Source organism: Littorina saxatilis, linkage group LG9 (genome assembly GCF_037325665.1).
Source record: "Littorina saxatilis isolate snail1 linkage group LG9, US_GU_Lsax_2.0, whole genome shotgun sequence".
NCBI classification, from domain to species: domain Eukaryota; kingdom Metazoa; phylum Mollusca; class Gastropoda; order Littorinimorpha; family Littorinidae; genus Littorina; species Littorina saxatilis.
Window position 1 is genome coordinate 4692710 of NC_090253.1, and position 20878 is coordinate 4713587.

At 41.9% G+C, this 20878-nt stretch overlaps 1 protein-coding gene and 1 long non-coding RNA gene across 2 annotated transcripts; one reads left to right on the forward strand and one right to left on the reverse strand.

Moving 5' to 3' along the window:
• The first annotated feature begins 184 nt into the window (after window positions 1-184).
• LOC138975120 (uncharacterized) lies at window positions 185-4690 on the forward strand. Its single transcript, XR_011458513.1, has 2 exons — window positions 185-1876; window positions 1945-4690. It is a non-coding gene; the product is annotated as an uncharacterized lncRNA (long non-coding RNA).
• Window positions 3934-20462, reverse strand: LOC138975119 (sphingomyelin phosphodiesterase-like). The gene is made up of 13 exons (XM_070347781.1): window positions 19439-20462; window positions 18237-18401; window positions 17003-17126; window positions 16390-16499; window positions 15178-15347; window positions 14323-14430; window positions 13682-13762; window positions 12284-12371; window positions 10808-10884; window positions 8176-8368; window positions 7137-7232; window positions 5698-5792; window positions 3934-4075 (listed from the first exon to the last, which is right to left on the reverse strand). The coding sequence occupies exons 1-13, from the start codon at window positions 19994-19996 to the stop codon at window positions 3934-3936; spliced, it is 2007 nt and encodes a 668-aa protein (XP_070203882.1). The 5' UTR covers window positions 19997-20462.
• Window positions 20463-20878: the final 416 nt, after the last annotated feature.

A 20878-nucleotide genomic window follows, 5' to 3' on the forward strand; every position in this document is an offset into this window, starting at 1 on the left:
TACCCCCTTTTTTTATTTATTTATTTTTTATTTTATTTTATTTTTTTTTTTTTTTATTTCCTCTGTCCCCACCCCCACCCCCCTTTTATGAATGTGTATCACTTTAAGTCTAGTATGCCTGTGCCCATGACATCATCCAACCACTTCTCTCCCCTTTCATTCATTTCCGTTCCTAGAGTTCCTTCCCCTTTTTGACTCACATGCGAAGCAAAAGTGAGTCTATGTACTCACCCGAGTCGTCCGTCCGTCCGTCCGTCCGTCCGGACGTCCGTCCGTCCGTCCGTCCGGAAAACTTTAACGTTGAATATTTCTTGGACACTATTCAGTCTATCAGTACCAAATTTGGCAAGATGGTGTATGATGACAAGGCCCCAAAAAACATACATAGCATCTTGACCTTGCTTCAAGGTCAAGGTCGCAGGGGCCATAAATGTTGTCTAAAAACCAGCTATTTTTCACATTTTTCCCATTTTCTCTGAAGTTTTTGAGATTGAATACCTCACCTATATATGATATATAGGGCAAAGTAAGCCCCATCTTTTGATACCAGTTTGGTTTACCTTGCTTCAAGGTCAAGGTCACAGGAGCTCTTCAAAGTTGGATTGTATACATATTTTGAAGTGACCTTGACCCTGAACTATGGAAGATAACTGTTTCAAACTTAAAAATTATGTGGGGCACATGTTATGCTTTCATCATGAGACACATTTGGTCACATATGATCAAGGTCAAGGTCACTTTGACCCTTATGAAATGTGACCAAAATAAGGTAGTGAACCACTAAAAGTGACCATATCTCATGGTAGAAAGAGCCAATAAGCACCATTGTACTTCCTATGTCTTGAATTAACAGCTTTGTGTTGCATGACCTTGGATGACCTTGACCTTGGGTCAAGGTCACATGTATTTTGGTAGGAAAAATGTGTAAAGCAGTTCTTAGTGTATGATGTCATTGCTAGGTTTAGGTCAAGCATGTGAGTCGTATGGGCTTTGCCCTTCTTGTTTGCGTGTTTCCCCTCCATTTTCTTTCAAACCTTGTTCGTTCCGTGTTGCGTCTGCTTTTTGTTGTCTTTTGTGTTCTTGTTTTTCCTGATGAAGCTTCTATAAGCGTCCCGCAGTGGGGCACTGCGGTTATGAAATTAAAGGCCCCTCCTGTTTTTGGAACCGCAGGAGCTTTCTAGTTTGCTGTTAGGTAGATTTTTGGTTCCTCTTTCCTGTCATGCTCTCTTTTTCTTCATGAATTCTTTTCTTTTTTCTGCCTTCTTTGCTCATTCACCTGTATTTTTTCCAAAAATCTCTTCTCTTGCCGCTTGTCTCGCGATTCATGTATAGTTTAATCTGTTAGTGTTCTGATGTAAGTCCAGCAGTAGATAGGTTAAGCCTATTTTAACATACTGGAAACTGGTAATCTTCCAGTAGGTATTAATTTAGTTTTACTAAAGCCTGCTGGGACACAAGTAATGGGTTAGTGCATTTGTAAACAGGAATCGCTTGACAAGTGGCCCCCTTCATCCCCCCCTTCCTCGTCCTGATATGGCTCTGCGTAGTCGGCTGGACGTTAAGCAACAAATAAACTTCTATAAGCGAAAATTCGTATCGTCTTGTCCCGTTCTTGTATTGGTGAGTACAGTATTCCTTTGTTTTTTAACTTTGTTCATCTTACCACAGTCACTTCGTTGTTTAGATTCTTATACATATCAAATTCAAGTTGTTTCAGTGTCAGTATAGTGTGATATGGCAGACATGACCATTACATATTCTTATACATATCAAATTCAAGTTGTTTCAGTGTCAGTATAGTGTGATATGAGCAGACATGACCGTTAAATATTCTTAATTATAGACATATCAAATTCAAGTTGTTTCAGTGTCAGTAGTGTGATATAGCAGACATGACCGTTAAATATTCTTATACATATCAAATTCAAGTTGTTTCAGTGTCAGTAGTGTGATATAGCAGACATGACCGTTAAATATTCTTAATTATAGACATATCAAATTCAAGTTGTTTCAGTGTCAGTAGTGGGATATAGCAGACATGACCGTTAAATATTCTTAATTATAGACATATCAAATTCAAGTTGTTTCAGTGTCAGTAGTGGGATATAGCAGACATGACCGTTAAATATTCTTAATTATAGACATATCAAATTCAAGTTGTTTCAGTGTCAGTAGTGTGATATAGCAGACATGACCGTTTAATATTCTTATACATATCAAATTCACTGCTTCAGTGTCAGTAGTGTGATACGGCAGACAGTGATAACTGTTAAATATTCTTAAACATATCAAATTCAAAAAGTATTGAACAAATAATTAAGACTCACTGAAAAGTATCACTATAAACATATAAAACAAGAAATTCCTCCGAGGTAGGAAAAACACCCCCGTCCTTACCATTCTCACTGCTACCAACTGAGAAGGTTATTTCCCTTTGACCATTAATATGTCCCTCTATAAGTCCTTGTAGAATCTTAATCCACCAATAACTCCCTAACCGTGTGTTTGACTGGTCCCAATTTTTGTAAGGACCGTCTCAGGAATGTATAGAACCTGTTCACCAAGTTTGGTGACGATCGGTCCGTTCATTCTTGAGATCTATATGCGAACACAAACACACAAACAAACAAACACATGGACCGAATCCTATACACACCCCTATACCAGGGGTGTAAATATACAAGTATGTGCCATGAATTATTGGACAGCTTGAGAACCTTACCTGTGAGCATTATGATTCTTTGGTTGTTTAGTTCAACATGACTCCAGCATGCACATTTAACACACACACACACGTGCCTTAACACGTACACATTACAATATAGAGGGTGAATGAAATCTAAACAGCAATCATAAACAAAACATCTGTTGTCAGAACATAAAAATATTGCATCAGTGTGTTATTCTTTTTGTCTAAAATAAAACCTTTCATGCTTTTGATGCGTGTAATTTCACTGAATACAAGGTCTGAAGAGTACATAGCTTACAGAATTTCGTCGTCGTCCTAGAACTTTGGCCTAACTGGATTCTTGGCGATTTTGATGTTTAAGTGCTTTGGACCAAGTAAATCATTCTCGATGAGAATTATTCACAAAAATACAATGGAAATACATGATTTGACATTCTTTTATCTTTTTATCAATACCTGAGGTACAAATATAAACATAATAAAAAAAATCAGTTTTGGCTTTCTGCTAAAAAGCTGTCCAAAATGAGTTGCGCCAAAATTCCGTGACGACATTGATTTACATCTGTCGATTTACATCTGTCGAACACTGAATCTCATTTTCGTTGATGCCATATGAGGCTTATAGTACTCATTTGCCATTGAAACCCTGTCTGTTAACCTTGAGAGGGCAACCTCATTTAGCCTGTGATTGTGAGTTTGATGCAGGGACACTGCCTAAGCATATTTTAATTCACTTAAAAATCATTCAGCTGCTTTGCATCGTTGGTATTTTTTTATTTTTGTGTGTGCAAAGGTCAAGGATACCAGGGTATTTTGAAGGTCTTTTTTTTTCCATGGCATTGAAAAAGATATTAATGAAGCCATGTTGAAATCACTCGGCATTATAGTCTCAGGTATCTACTGATATTTGTTAAGCAATTAAACTGTCCAGTAACAGATGCAGTATTTTCTTAATAAAGTCAAACCCACTTGAAATCCACTTGTTTCAAGCTAGATGACAAACTTTTGGTGTTCAGTTTGCAATATGAACTGTATCATCAGAATGTTGTTTCCTTGCATATACTATGTTTAACTTGATGTTTTAGTGCATTTTTTGTTTAATCATGGCAATAGCTTAGAGATGTTTTTGTAATGACATTTCTGCAGTATGTTGCTTCGGTACTATATCTCATTCTTAACACTTGCCACCATCGTAAAAAGTGTCATGACATCTGTATAGTTGACCTTCTTGCTTTGTCGGACTGCTATAAAGCATCTACATTTGTAGAGTTGAATATATCCTTGCAAAAGTCAGGGTCACTTGGCATTGCTGTTTTCAGATGGCACAGCATATTTTGTTTGCAGCGAGAATCACAGTGGGCGGTCTCTGCTGACTTGTGATAGAATCTGAAACAGGAATTGAAATATAAAATTTGTACATGTAGTAGTCTTTCTTTTCAACACTGAAATAAAAAATGTGACTGTTTGCAGCCTTAATTTGTAACGATGACATACCAGTATAGAATTATGATTTCATGAATGTGGTGGGAAATATCTTCATAACTCTTTTCCATGAATCTGTTTACTTTTGTTTAATAACAAAATTAACACTTTTTTCTACATTCTAAATAAATATCTAGTTCTGATGTAGGTAATAGAAAACCTAAACATGTATGCTTATAGAATAAACACACAGTCCTCTACAGAAGGCATCTGCTAAAAACTGAATTTTTTAATTTTTTATTATTTTAATAAATCCAAAAACTTCATTCGCTTGCGGCTTCGTGGCAGGCAGAAGAAAAAATCAGCCAGATAAGTTTTCGTTATTGTTTGTCTGTGCACTTAAAAGACCGTTGGGTCGATATATTTGTGAATATATTGTTTTGTCAATAACAAACGTTCCAACAACCTACCTTTCTTGTTTTTTGATTCTTTCATTTTTTATTATTTTAATGCTGTGTATACTGTGTTGTGCTTAATAAGTATGTATTGTTACGAGATAAACATTGACAAAGGATTAAACCTTTCCAGGCACATTTTCTTGGGCTCATGTTTATGCCATATTTTGTACTCCTAGTCTTTTACCAGCAGGTGTATTACAATAAAACACACACATTCTCACACACCCACACACACACCCACACAAAGGCACCCACACCCACACACACCCACACACACCCCCACACACACACCGCCCACACACACACACACCCTGCCCACACACACCCACACCCACACACCCTGCCCACACACCCACACACACCCACACACACACAGCCCACACACACACCCTGCCCACACACACCCACACACCCTGCCCACACACACACCCACACACACCCCACCCACACACACACACACACCCTGCCCACCCACACACACACACACACACACATGCCCCGCCCACACACACACCCACACACACACAGCCCACACACACACACACACACACACACCCCGCCTACACACACAGGGGGAAGTATACAGGCACCAAACATGACATTATTCCTTGTTGTGAATAGATAGTGAAAGGCAAATGAAAGAAACAAGCACAAGAACAAACATAATCTCACACAAACTTAAGTATGAGAAGCGAACAAACAAAAACTGATATGTATGCTGAGAGGGAGTAATGATTAACACACTTCAGACAATGAATGTTAAAGGAACATTCCTTCCTGTAAAAACAGTTTGTCTCACCATCTCCGATATGTCCAGACGATTACATGAAATAAGACCATCCCTCCACTTGGTCACATACCAATATTACACGATGCCAGCTTGCTTGTGGTGAGCTGGATATTTTTTAATGAATTAAATTCTTACAAAAACACTAGTTTCTTTTACGAAATTCATTCATAAAACAATTTCAACTGTGCACAGAGAGCACTCAGGCTGTTCAGTTTTGGTATGTGACCAAACGGAGGGATGGTCTTATCTCATGTAACGCCTGGCCAGATCTTAGATGGTGAACCAGCCCATTTTCATGGGATTAGGAGTGTGCCTTCAAGGAAGAAAGGGACTATTACGAGTAGTATTGTTGGAAGAGTGTGTCATTGGCCTTCATTCTGTATATCAGATTATTCCAATCCTCTGGGAAGAGGCTGGGCATCTTGTAGGTTTCCTGTAAAAAAAAATATTGACATAAATAATAAAACATGATATTTAAACAAAATAATTAACTTTCAAAATCTTTCAAAAAAAGCCACATGGACACAAAATAAAAATGGACTCTGGGTGTCAGACTGTATTTTGCTTTCTTGCATGCATGCATACTAAAACGCATGGCAAAAACAGTTACAAGTCTGTTTCTGGGAAACTAACCGCATTTTTAAACATATATACACTGTTCACTTTAGCGTTTTTTTCATGAAAATTATTATTATTATTATTATGAACATTTGTGCGCCTAATCTAAATATAGCCCTAGGCGCTTACAAAATATAAAATACATAGTGAACATTATGCGAAACACAAATCGACAAGGACCAAGACACTCGGACTCATACACTCGCAGACAGGCGCACAGCGAGAACGCGACGCACTCACTCATACCAACTACAGGCACATGCATTCTAGACGGAAAAACAGTCGTAAATAAATAAATAAAGTATTGGATACATAAAATTAGTTGAGAGAAGAAGAATAGAGCTGGAAAGGGAAGAAGAAGGAGAAAGAAAGAGACAGATCAAGGACCAGCAGGAGAGGGTGATGTGTGGTCATTAACGGACTAGTGAGGGAATTAAGAGGTGTGTTTTGAGTGAGGTTTTGAATGATTGCATAGATGTGGAGTGCCTGAGTGAATGCGGGAGTTGGTTCCATACTTTGGATTCAAAGCGAGAAAAACCGATGCAACTAATGTGGATGGCCACTGTTGAAGTTCTCGGGATGACGGCGATCAGAGCCAGATTTTGAGACACTGAGCAAATACACAATACAAAAACTGAATAATTGCTTTCGGCAGGGCCATCCACAAATGCATGACTCAGACTGTTGCTTTCGGACAACTGTCCTCAAAGGTTAGTTTGACATAAGACAAACAAGAATGTTTGTGGATTTTATGCGACTGAAGTTTTTCCCTTGCTTTTTATAACTAACTGCTCTACAATTATCTTCTAATTTGTAGTGAAAGAAAAGGTAGGATTTCAACTACAGCAGAAAATACTACAATAGCTAGTATGATGATAGACTAAACAGACTGGACTCCCTTTATAAGACACCAACCACCCCCACCACCCCCCCCCCCCCCCCCAGCCTTCCCCCCTGCCGTGGGCGTAACTTGACGTCTGTAATTTTTCCTCCGTTTTCAAACTCCCTCTTTTTTAAGACCTGATTTCTTATAATTGTTTTAGGTCTCCGAAAAGACGGGTTTCACTGTATCAAGAACAGCATATGTGGAAAATACTGTTTGTACCAGAATACTATAACAACACGCTATACACACTGACGATTGGCAGAGTGAACTTACCTTGACAGAATATTCCTTTGACCAGGTGGGTGTAGCTTTGCCAGCTGTGTTGGCTCGCGCAATGTCCAGGTAGTAGTGAGAATAATCCAGAATTTCCTGCACGTGCACAACAGAAGAATTCCGGTAATAGGGTTGTCAGGTTGTTATGGGTTTTGGAAGAGTTGTTTTCCCTTGTTTTCATTGCTTTTTCATAAAAACACTGAGGCAAGTTAAACAGACAAGACAGACAGACAGCACAAACACACACACACACACACCATCAATCAATCAATCAATATGAGGCTTATATCGCGCGTATTCCGTGGGTACAGTTCTAAGCGCAGGGATTTATTTTTTTATTTTTATTTTTATTTTTTATGCAATTTATATCGCGCACATATTCAAGGCACAGGGATTTATTTATGCCGTGTGAGATGGAATTTTTTTTTACACAATACATCACTCATTCACATCGGCCAGCAGATCGCAGCCATTTCGGCGCATATCCTACTTTTCACTGCCTATTATTCCAAGTCACACGGGTATTTTGGTGGACATTTTTATCTATGCCTATACGTAAATACAATTTTGCCAGGAAAGACCCTTTTGTCAATCGTGGGATCTTTAACGTGCACACCCCAATGTAGTGTACACGAAGGGACCTCGGTTTTTCGTCTCATCCGAAAGACTAGCACTAGAACACACACACACACACACACAGACACATTCAGTCTTTGGTATATCTTATTGTCCTTGTGGATCGAGTTCCCTCACATACACGTACACACGTACACTGACACACGTGAAGAGCAATGTACAATTGACACTGAAAATGAAGATAAGGAACGGACCAGGCTTGACAGTGTGTGTAAGGTAGACATTTGAAGAAATGTGTATTTTTAATTTTAATTTTAGATTTGAACAATGACAGGTAAGCTAATGGTACGTGCGAAGATCTATGGGTACATACTTCTGAAGGCAGAAGGGGTTCGGTACTTAAATGATCTCTTTCCGTAGGTTTACATTGGAAAAAAGGACTTGCATGTCAACCACGACCTACCCATGAACTGTCCGTGTAGTTGCCATCAATGGTGTAGATGCGGTATCCAGGATTGGTGTAGCTGTAGAGCGTGACGCTGCCACCAACGTAGGACACGCCCAATGCACGCGAGGTGTTGTGCAGGTCGTAGAACACCTCGTACTCGTCCTTGTGAGTGTGGCCGTGAAACTGACCCACCACCGTGCTCTCGTATCTGCAACAAGACAATTTGTGTTCACTTTGCTTAGTAATTTAGAGTTAGTTGAGTTAATCGCCGTTTGTGACATACTAGTCACAGCTTGATAATATTAGACCCTGTGAGTGTGGCCGTGAAACTGACCCACAACCGTGCTCGCTCTCGTATCTGAAACATGACAATTTTTGTTCATTAATTAATGTAGACAGTTATTTGAGTTACTTGCGTTTGTGTCAGTAATATACTAGTCACAGCTTTGATAAGATAAGACCTTGTGAGTGTGGCTGTGAAACTGACCCACAACCGTGCTCTCGTATCTGAATCAAGACCATTTTTGTTCATTAATTAGTTTAGGCAGTTAGCTGAGATACTCGATCGCCGTTTGTGTCAGTTATATATATCACAGGTTTGATAAGATAAGACCTTGTGAGTGTGGCCGTGAAACTGACCCAACACTGTGCTCTCGTATCTGAAACATGACAACTTGATTTCTGTTCACTTTGGGAGTTAGTTGAGTTACTCGTCGTTTGTGTCAGTTATAGGGCCTATATTATAGTCATAGCTTTGATAAGATAAGACATTGTGAGTGTGACCATGAAACTGGCCCAGCCTCGTGCTCTCGTACTTATCTGAAACAAGACAATTTCTGTTCATTTTGCTGAGTAATTTAGGCAGTTAGTCGAGTTAATCGCCGTTTGTGTCAGTCATAGTATAATGTAATGATCACAGCATAGCTTTGATAAGATAAGACCCTGTGAGTGTGGCCATGAAACTGGCCCACCACCTTGCTCTCGTATCTGAAACAAAACATGATAGATGATGTTCGGAAATAACTTGAGTTTGTCAAGTTTACATGGGATGTGGAAAAGCACCTTTCCGTTGTTTCCATCACAGGAGCTTGTATCCAACCGCCGGTGTCACGATTTCATCTTTCGCCTGTGTTCATATTTCCCCCTCGATATATACTCAAGACTGAAATGTTGTTTCCTGGTAAAATTAAGAAGTGAAATTATTTATGGACGAAAAGCATGTCAGTTTCTTGCATGTCAAGAAAATTGGTGGTGAAATGTAATAGATTTCACCCCCAAAATCGATTTATTCGAAAACGTGTACCGAGTGGTTACGTCCCTTGAGTAAGAAGGGAAACATTTTAGGATGAATCAAATTTCTAAGTTAAATAAAAAAAAAATTGGTTGGAAAAATTTGGCCCCATGAATGTAAGGTACACAAGGTCGCTCATCAGTACTATCGAAGGGTGTTTTTTTGTTGTTGTTCAGTGTAGAGTTTATACTAGATCAACGAGGCCGAGAATCGAAATATCACCACGGCGAAAGATGAAAACGTCACACCGGTCGATCATTATTTACTCCTGCATGCTTCCCCTTACTACTATTATTCACTAGTGAATACTAGTAGTAAGGTACAGTAAGGATGAAGGAGTAAATAATGATCGACCGGCGCTTTGATAAAAGCTTCTGTGGTTTCCATACAAGCAATGAAGCAAGCCTACAATGTCACGTGTCGTTTGGCTGATGGGGTCTATGTCGACCAAAAGAATGGGATTCCCTGTAGGTGGAGTTCCTGTAGGTGGATTAAACAGGGAATACCACAGGGTGTAGTTCCTGTAGCGTTTCGCTAATATCAATGAAAGTCACGTGATGCTTAGCGACATCGTTAGAATTTGATGTTTTTCGATCTTTTTTGATAGTTCTTTGAAATTCGAGTATGGTTTGCAAGTTTTATTGAAAAACTCCACCCTGTGGGATTCCCTGTATACAGTGAATCCACCTACAGGAACTCGACCTACAGGGAATCCCACTCTTTTGGTCGACATAGACCCCATCAGCTGTAGTTTGCCTCAGTGTTTTTATGGAAAAACAAGGAAAATTAAGGACAGTAACTTTTCCATAACCCGACTGATACAAGTTGACCTAGGAGATCGGGAAAATCTCCACCCTTAACCCACCAGGCGTGGCCGGGATTTGAACACTCAACCTTCTGCTCAGGAGGCCGGCGTCTTATCCACTAGACCACTACGCCTGTCGATGAGAAACTCAGATCTTGAAAGAGGAGCCACGACAAAGGGTAACAGTTCTTCATATATGATTGAGAGCAAATCCGATTAAACAAGGTCTTGAAAAAAGATTAAGAATGCACAAATTCTCTTTTATAATGTTTTTTTAATATTTTTTTAAAGCCTTTACAATACGGTGGTCCCTTTACTATAAGATCTGAAAAGCTCTTAGAGAAAACTTGGTTTTTAAAGAAGATAGACGATCGAATTCGGTCTCAAAGTGGGGGTAAGATTTTACTGACTTTGTGAAAACAAATGTAAAAATAGTTTTATTGATAGTCTAGTCTTGATAAAAGGAGAGAAAGTTTTAAAATTAAAAAAAAAAGGCAAGTCCTACAACAAGGGTTTCACTGCATGAACAATATGTTGCAGGTGTTACTGACCTGTTGATGAGGCGATAATAATTCCAGGCGAAAGCCTTCAGCTGATGGCCAGGTGGAAAGTGGGACAGAATGTGAACCTGCATAGATCAATACTCACGTTAAGCATATAGAACCACGAATAGCAATAATAATGAATACTTATGAATCTCCCTTTCTCGCTAGAGCTCACTGCGAGGTACAATAGCAGAACACAGCACGCACGCATGCACAAACGCAGGCACACACACTCCCATTATATTTCGCTGACTTTTTCCATCCTAAACCCCCCCCCCCCCCCACCCCCCTTCCCTCCAATCGTTCAACTGTATTCATGCTTGTTATTATCCATCAACAAGTACACCCACTGCGATACAGTCATGACAGTTTCCAATGAGCATATAGTGTACTTTGTTCCAGGGAACACCGTTAGGTTTTTACACCCCCGGTAAAGGGGTGTGTATAGGATTCGCTCCATGTGTTTGTTTGTTTGTGTTCGCATATAGATCTCAAGAATGAACGGACCGATCGTCACCAAACTTGGTGAACAGGTTCTATACATTCCTGAGACGGTCCTTACAAAAATTGGGACCAGTCAAACACACGGTTAGGGAGTTATTGGTGGATTAAGATTCTACAAGGACTTATAGAGGGAGATATTAATGGTCAAAGGGAAATAACCTTATCAGTTGGTGGCAGTGAGAATGGTTATTTCCCTTTGACCAACGGGGGTGTTTTTCCTACCTCGGAGGAATTTCTTGTTCTTATTGCTCCCATCCCCCCCCCCCCCCCCCTTTTGAAATAGTTTAACTGTTTTCATGGTTGTTATTATTCAACAACAAGTACATGCACTGCGATACAGTCATAAAAGTTTCCAATGTACATATATTTTACTTTGTTCCTGGTAACACCGTTAGGCTTTTCTTATTGCTCCCATCCTTATTTCTTATTGTATCTTTATTTAGACTTTTCTGATTGCTTCCTGATTAAATAACCAAAGGGAAGTAAGCGCTCTAAATGCATACGACTTTTGTAATAGAGTAATTAAGTGAGGTCTCTACGGAACCAATCTCCCGGCACCTGAGAGAAACCGGCACGGTTGGCCAAGTGGCAAGGCGTCCGCCCCGTGATCGGGAGGTCGTGGGTTCGAACCCCGGCCGGGTCATACCTAAGACTTTAAAATTGGCAATCTAGTGGCTGCTCCGCCTGGCGTCTGGCATTATGGGGTTAGTGCTAGGACTGGTTGGTCCGGTGTCAGAATAATGTGACTGGGTGAGACATGAAGCCTGTGCTGCGACTTCTGTCTTGTGTGTGGCGCACGTTATATGTCAAAGCAGCACCGCCCTGATCTGGCCCTTCGTGGTCGGCTGGGCGTTAAGCAAACAAACAAACAAACAAACCTGAGAGAATGACAAGCATTGAAATGAACAATTAGCGACTTTCATCCTCATGATTGCTTCCTGTAAGGCGTCAAGTTATTCTTGTTAACTTGTCTCTGACCTTTTCTTCTTTGTCCTCTGATTCTTGCAGGACGTCTGCCAGCCATTGGAGTTGTCCCTGGGGGTCTGTACCATTCAGTAACAGCCACCTTCACACACACACACACACACACACACACACACACACACACACACACACACACGCAAGCAATTTTTATTTATTTATTAAGGAGATTTCTATAGCGCATAACTAAAAGCACTATGCGCTTAAATCACGAACGCACGCGCACACACACACATGCGCACGCGCGCACACACACACACACCACACACTGACACACACACATGCACGCACACACACACATACACACACACATACGCACGCACGCAAGCACGCATAAACACACACATGCACATATACACACACATGCACACACACACACACGCACACACACGCACGCACACACACACATGCGCACGCACGCAAGCACGCATAAACACACACATGCACATATACACACACACATACACACACACACACACACACACACACACACACACACACACACACACACACACACACACACACACACACATTGTATTTCTCACACATCTGGACATTGTTCCATTTTTCAGTCGCTTTGAAGACATCTCAGGTAAAACCTTGTATCTTTCATTCTCTAACCATCGTACAAACCAAAATTCGCAGAAAATCATATTCAACTTTGTTTACTTGTTTTATGTTTTGCGTGTTTATGAAACTACAGCGTTATACATGTACAACCAGTGACGCATGTAACGTAGATGACGCAAGCTGTTGGTTTGATGAGAGCATAACGTGACAATTAGAAGATATTCGGAAATAACTCTGTCGAGATTGTGTTGTGAAAGAGTTATTTCTCTGGGAACCATTGGGGCAAGCGCGCTTTCCCACGCGATATCAAGTTCAGTTCAAGCCAAACATTAGCGAGCGGCGTGTGTCCACACGTGATTGGCCTATAATGTCACGTGGGAAAGCTTGCCTCAATATTTCTATGAGAATATTTCTTCTGCAACCCCGACAGAGTTATTTTCGGAATTGGGCTTTTGGCTGAAAGGGGAGTTATAATATACCGCTAAACCAGTAGTCGCTATTGGCGTGGGTTCGATCCCCACGTTCGGCGAGGGATTTATTTCCCAGACTCAACTTTGTGTTAACTCTCCTCGGTGTCCAAACACCCCCGCGTACACGCATGCGCACGATAAGGAACCGTGGCAAGTTCACAGTGAAAGTCTCAGGGCGTAGAAACATGAATACGTACACGCATGCAGGTGTTTTTTTTGGGGGGTAGCTCCGTATACTGTATGGCAGCTCGCTTTCCCCAGGAAGAAAGCAGCCCGAATGTCCATGAGGGTCACCTCACAGGACTATATCAATCTTATCTTTATCCTTATCCTATCCTTATCATTAACCACTTACCAGTTGCTACTTGCTCCGTAGTTAGCATTCAGCGATATAATTCTGAATCCAGGGAAAGGCGAAAAGGTGTAGAAACCTCCCCTGGGAACAAAGCAATAGATAATGAAATAGATCACAAAGCAATTGATAACAATATGTAAAAGCACAAAGCAATAGATAATGAAATAGAACACACAGCAATAGATGGATAGTTACACAATGGTTTCGCTTTCCAAAGCGCACCGTCACAAACTTACAACAGAGTTTCCCTTTGCTGAACACACCTTGCATGAACATCAGACATGCTGCGTTTGACCATAGAAGGGACATACATTGCAGTCAAAGAGTCGAATCAAATCAAATCAAATTAACTTGATATCTTGAATATGAGACATTAAATTGATGGCGTATGAACATAAAGACAAACGGAACACTACAAAGAGAGAGGGGGGTCTTAAATTGGGGGGGGGGGGGTGGTAAATGGGGAGTAAATGGGTGTTCCACGTGACTGCAGAGGTAAATTTACAGAAGTCATGAACAAAACGACTGAGAAAGGATGGTTTTAAGAGGGAGGAAGTCTTAGCTTGGGTGGGGGGATCTTACAAGGGGGTTCCACTGTACATATTACTCCATCCATTTGTTATGTGAAGGCAAGTGCATACCTCATGATGGTCTGTGCAACAGAGGAAGGTAGCCAGTACCCCCAGGCCTCCAGGTAGGCTGAGTACAACCATTCCATGGACTGACCCTTCACCGTGTCAGGGGGGAAGCTGACACACAGTAGACGAGGATGGATATTCATTAGGCCATAGCCCCATATGAAGGGGTGTGTGAAACGAAACAACAAAATATACATACGAATAATATGCATAAATAACATCAAACTGGACGGATCATAAAATATCAGATAATCAACATAATACATCAATACAATATGGATACATAAAATATGCAAACTCTAATCTAACATCAAGTCCTGTCTCCGAAATGATTTATACAAATATATGGCGAGATTCCTTAAAACAGTTATATTAATGGAAGATACCGATAAGACCATCTTAAAACTACAGGGATGTCTACAATATTTCTGGGGAATGTATAATTTTCTGAGATCTGCAAGTGCAGTACAACAGCCTAGGAGAGGAACAATCAGTACAGATTGCATGATAAACGAGATAAAACTGATAGGGGATAAAGTCGCGTAAAGCAAAATCAATACATTTATGCAGTCATTCTGAGACCTTACATGATGAAACTCCTTTTTTCACCAAAACTAGTAAATCATATAGGCTGCCCAAAACTCCGAGACAGCGCTGAAACATTTTGTGTGTAACACAAGCCAAATGAAGGTCTAATGTGTTCAGGAGACGACAAAAGAATATACTGTATGTAAAATCTTTATGTAAAATGAACATGGACATTAAAAGTTTTCTTATCTTATTCTATAATGCAATCATTTTTAAATCTGTAAGTGAAAATTCGTTTTAATCACAATTTTACAACCCTATTTGCCTTACCTATCGCACGGAACACCCTCGTGGTTGCCAGGACAGGGGAAGACGGGCTTGTCAGGCAGGTAGGTTCGGAACAGTTTGGTCAGACGTAGTAGGTTTGTCAGCTGGTCACTTCGAGTTTGATTCCATACGTCATGCGCCGCGATGTCACCGGTGAAAATGACGTAGTCGAACTGAAAATTATGGATCGCTGAAGTGAGGTCTTCTACGCAGTAGACTGCGGGATATGGACCCGCAGGAGAGTATAAGTTTGAAGATGCATGTGTACAGACACGCGCACGCACGCGCGCACGCACGTACGCCTGCACGCACGCGCACACACACGAATACCGTGCACACACACACACACACACACACACACACATCACGTTGGTTCGTTCTGTTGGCTGTCACTGAACATCTTCTTCCCCTTTCTCTACGCCCAAGATTCCTTTCTCAAATACGAACTCAAACAATGGCCAATACAACTTCCAGTGACTTTTTCAGTGTTCGTATTTGAGGCTTGCTGTAGCTAGGTTCAAACTCTTTTCTGCTAATACCTGGTCATGCATATCAGCAATGTGATCAAACAGAAACATGCGTCACAGTGTCTGCATTCCATAACTAGCTGTTATAAGACATGTTTAACAAACATTAGCAAGCGGTGTGGCAAAGTCATTTTCATGTACATACTGAGTAATAAGTAATATTGAGGTATTCGGCACCGAGCCGACTGCGGAAAGCGATTGCCGATGGTTGCCGCACATGAGCCAGCATTCGCCAGCATCGCGCCAGTACCGTCATGCTGCCTGGGAATGTGTCGGTGGTGAAGTGTAAGCGTGTCTTTGCAATTAACATCTCTCTTCCCTCATTGAAGAACATTGATATCTGACACACTCCATGTAAAGACAGAAATCCTGTCTTAATTAATACCTGGTCATTAATGGTAGCCACATTCTGGACGAGAAGGCCCAGCATATCTTTTGATTGCAATTAAATTCTCCATTCCCTCATTGCGAAATAAAATATCCGACACACACTATGTGCAAACAAAAATGCTTGCTTCATTAACACCCGGTCTTTAATGGCATCTATAGGTTCTGGACGAGAAGCCTCCAGCGTGTCTTTTAATTGCAATAAAATTCTCCATTCTCTGATCGCAAAAAAAAAAAATAAATAAATCATCCGACAAATACTATGCATATCTAAAGAAAAATATGCTGGCTGCATCAATACCTGGTCTTGAATAGCAGACAGGTGTTGAAAGAGAAGTTCCAGCGTGTCTGCCGGCATGTCACAGTTGCGGTAGTCGCCCCACCGTCCTGCTTGGCTTGACCGTGTTGGGGCTGGAACACAACATATAGGCGTAACGGTAACTTACACACAAACAGACAGATAGATAGGCACAGACAGGTAGATGGACAGACAGACAGACAGACAGAACGACACACGCATGCATGCGCGTACGCACGTACACACACACACATACACACACACACACACACACACACACACACACACACACACCGTGGCACACACACAAACATATATGCAAATTCACGAACTCACACTCACACTCACACACAAACACACACACACACACACACACAACACACACACTCACACACACACAACACACACACACACACATCGTGGCACACACACATACATATATATACACATTCACGAACGCACACACACCCACACACACAAACACACACATACACACACACACACACACACGCACACACACATACACACACACACACACACACACACACACACACACACACACACACTACTAATCCGAAGCAACACCAGCAGGTCAAGGTCACTGCTGGTCACCCACCTGGGTCAAGGTCGTAAGCCCGACAACAAAGAGGTTCGCCACAGTCCGCGTCCGCCCCAGGCCGGTACTCAACGTCAAGGTGAATGTCGGTAAGGTGAAGGACGCGCAACGTTGGTGACCCTGGCTGCACGTGCAATGAAATTAGGTCACTGGGTCAGACGCCTTTCTGAGTCGACTGTGGTATCATAGGCTAATTTAGAGGGCGTTATGTCATTTTGAAGCTGGACATTTATTTTAAATTGAGAGATCTTTCCTTTACCTTCCGTTCGATCAAGTTCGCTTGAGGAAATGGTTTGAATATGAAGGTAAACGATTTGGATCCAGGGCCGGACTACCGGGGGGTTATGGGGGTTGCGCAACCCCCCCCCTAGCCTAAACATGTACCTTACTTATTTAATTTTTTTTTTATTATTGCTTATTTTATGCCGTTTCATGCAAGGAGCGACCATTTTCCCATCTCAGAATATGACCTACCCGTCAGCTTCAGGGGGCTTCGCCCCCTGACCCCCACAACGAGGGGGGGGTTCTAGGGTTTCCGGACCCCCCCCCAGCCAAAAAATAAAAATATTGAATGAGGTATGCATTTCTTTATTTTACATTGAGTTTCAATTTTTTGGGTATTAATCAGTGACAAAATCTGCTGCCTGAAACTGGTAATGATCATCCTCAGAATGCACCAGATTGCACCATTTTGCATCCTTTTTTTCAACATTTTCCGGGGGGGCATGCCCCGGACCCCCCTAGCAAGCTAGGCGCTTCGCGCCGTCGGCTCGGCGCTTCGCGCCTTCACACCCATATCTTCACAATATACTTTTGAAAAAAACCAGTCATAAAATGAACTGATCCGCCCCTGCCGCCAGGGGGGACATCCCCCTGGGCCACCACTGGCAACCCCCCCCCCCTCCTCTTCGCCTAGTCCGGCCCTGGGATCTGTTCATTTTCACAAATTGGATCGTGTATTAATCTTGGGCTTCACGCGACTTCTAGTAAGTGTCAGTATAATGTCTGTCTGATTTAAAACCAGTGTATGTAAATGTATGTTCAGGATGATATCAAATGTTCCTCCAAATTTATTAGTAATGAAGTTTGAATGGCTAAAAAGCACACACAAAAACACCTAAATAAACACGTAATGAATATGGCAGTAAGATGGTGCAAGAGAACTAGGACAAAAATGTTACAAAACAAGTATAAAATATTAGATAAAAAGACAAACGTCTTCATCGTATCTCACTTTGGGCAAGACGCGCGGGGTCAAGGGAGGTTTGGGTTTGTCAGAGATAGTGATGTTCCACAGTCCCACGGGGTCGTAAGGCACTGCACACGAGTCTCCGAGAGCATAGCCACAGATTTCGTCTGGGTTCAGCACCGTCCAGCGCACAACTCCCAAAAACATTTCCTGCAGATGCGAAAATGATTGGGAAAAAATCCACACACTTTGGAATGTGTCACTATAGCTAATGTAAGGGAATACAGCGTGACTGACAGATAATCAATAGCAGAGAGAAGGGCGGGCAAGCCTGTGGACAGACGCGCGAACACACAGACATACTGACAAGACGGATAGAACACTGAGAAGCAGAGTGAGACAAGCAGACACAGAGACAGTCGGACAGACACAGAGACAGTCGGACAGACACAGAGACAGTCGGACAGACACAGAGACAGTCGGACAGACACAGAGACAGTCGGACAGACTTACGGAGACAGTCGGACAGACACAGAGACAGTCGGACAGACACAGAGACAGTCGGACAGACACAGAGACAGTCGGACAGACACAGAGACAGTCGGACAGACACAGAGACAGTCGGACAGACACAGAGACAGTCGGACAGACACAGAGACAGTCGGACAGAGACAGTCGGACTGACACAGAGACAGTCGGACAGACACAGAGACAGTCGGACAGACACAGAGACAGTCGGACAGACACAGAGACAGTCGGACAGACACAGAGACAGTCGGACAGACACAGAGACAGTCGGAGAGACACAGAGACAGTCGGACAGACACAGAGACAGTCGGACAGACACAGAGACAGTCGGACAGACACAGAGACAGTCGGACAGACACAGAGACAGTCGGACAGACTTACGGAGACAGACAGCCAAAAACAACGACACATTCACGCACACGCACACACAGACACAGAGACAAAGACAGACCTATGCAGAACGACAGACAGACAAACACACACACACACACACACACACACACGCACGCACACACGCACACACACACATTTTCCACCATCACCACACACACACACACACACACACGCACGCATGCACGCACGCACGCACACACACACGCACGCACGCACGCACGCACACACACACACATTTTCCACCATCAACACTACCTCCCATACACACACACACACACACACACACACACACACACACACACACACACACACACACACACACTTACCGAATACTGCGGAACAATCAAGTCGCACACACGACTGCTTTCAATCTTGTACAGCTTGCAGATCTCGATGGCGGCCTTGATTATGTCATCCGTGGTCTTCTGCTCCGTCATCAGCTTTTGGATGCTGCCCACCAGGACTTTGCAGGCGTCGCACGTGATGTTCCCAATCCAGCTTTGGTGACCTTTCTGAGATGGTTGCCCTGGTGATGAACTTCTGTGACCTTCTGATGCTCTTTGCTTCTCACGTTTTTGGTGCGTAAATTCAACATGCCTGGAGCTTTGTGGGTGGGAGTTTTGTCCTCGGGAACTTGATGAGATTGACTTTGAAGGTCTGAAACCTTTGGATTGATAGTTCTGTGACCGTGTCTTATGTTGTGGGTGGAAAGAGAGCGTGTTGCCATCTTTTGCCGTGTTTGGTCTTAGTTCTTTGTCTTCATCAAGACTAGATATAGTGTTTAAAGTATCGTTGCTTTCTGTAATGAAAGCTCTGCCGGCACTGATTAAAGCAATGCCTACAAAAACCACCACTAAAACAGAGATAGACAAACGAACAACCATCTTGATGTGGGTTGACTGTTACTCCAAGGAAAAACGTTACTACTGTTGCTGATTTAATGTGAGGCCAGGTTTCACACCCTGGCAAAAAAAAAAACTCACTTAAGTTGACTATTTAAGTTGACGTTTTCACATTGAGAAAAACCTTCTGTCGCTTAATTGAAGTAAAATCAGTTTTCACACCCCGGAAAAAATGTCACAACCCAGGAAAACTTCACTGCTGTCGCTGAATTGAGATGAAACTAATTTTTTCAGGCCCAGAAAAAGTCACTTTTGTTGCATGTTTAAGACAAAACCCAAGTACAGTTTTCACACCCCGAAGAAAAGAAAAAAATGACGTCACTTCTGTTATTACATGAGGCGAACCAAGTTGTCACGTTGTTGCTTCGTTGCTTGCTGTCAGCGTTTTCTCCGACGGGGAAATATAATACGACGTTGACTGTATCAGGCGAAGTGTTATCACACACGATCTACTGCAAAACATAACAAGGAGCATAGTATACTTGTTTGTAAAAGTATATCACACTCTATACATTTCTGAAATAGCAGATTTGATATGTATAATCACCGGTGCATTATCAGACATTAAATGATGTACGTGTGATATAATCGATTTTAACAAAGCTAGCTGGGAATAGTATGGATACGTTTGGGTTTAAAAATAAATTCTTAATACTTAAAAAAACAACTGAATATTAGTATTAAAAAGAAAGAAGAACGGCCGTTCGTATTGACTGTGTCCAGAAAATTCAGGAGTTCAAGGCACCACGACAAAATTAACGATCGCACATACACGTTTATACTCACCCAATAACAATCACTTCAACAATCTAGAGACATAAACCCCAAAACAACAAACTCAGTCCAAATTTCACAATCTTATTG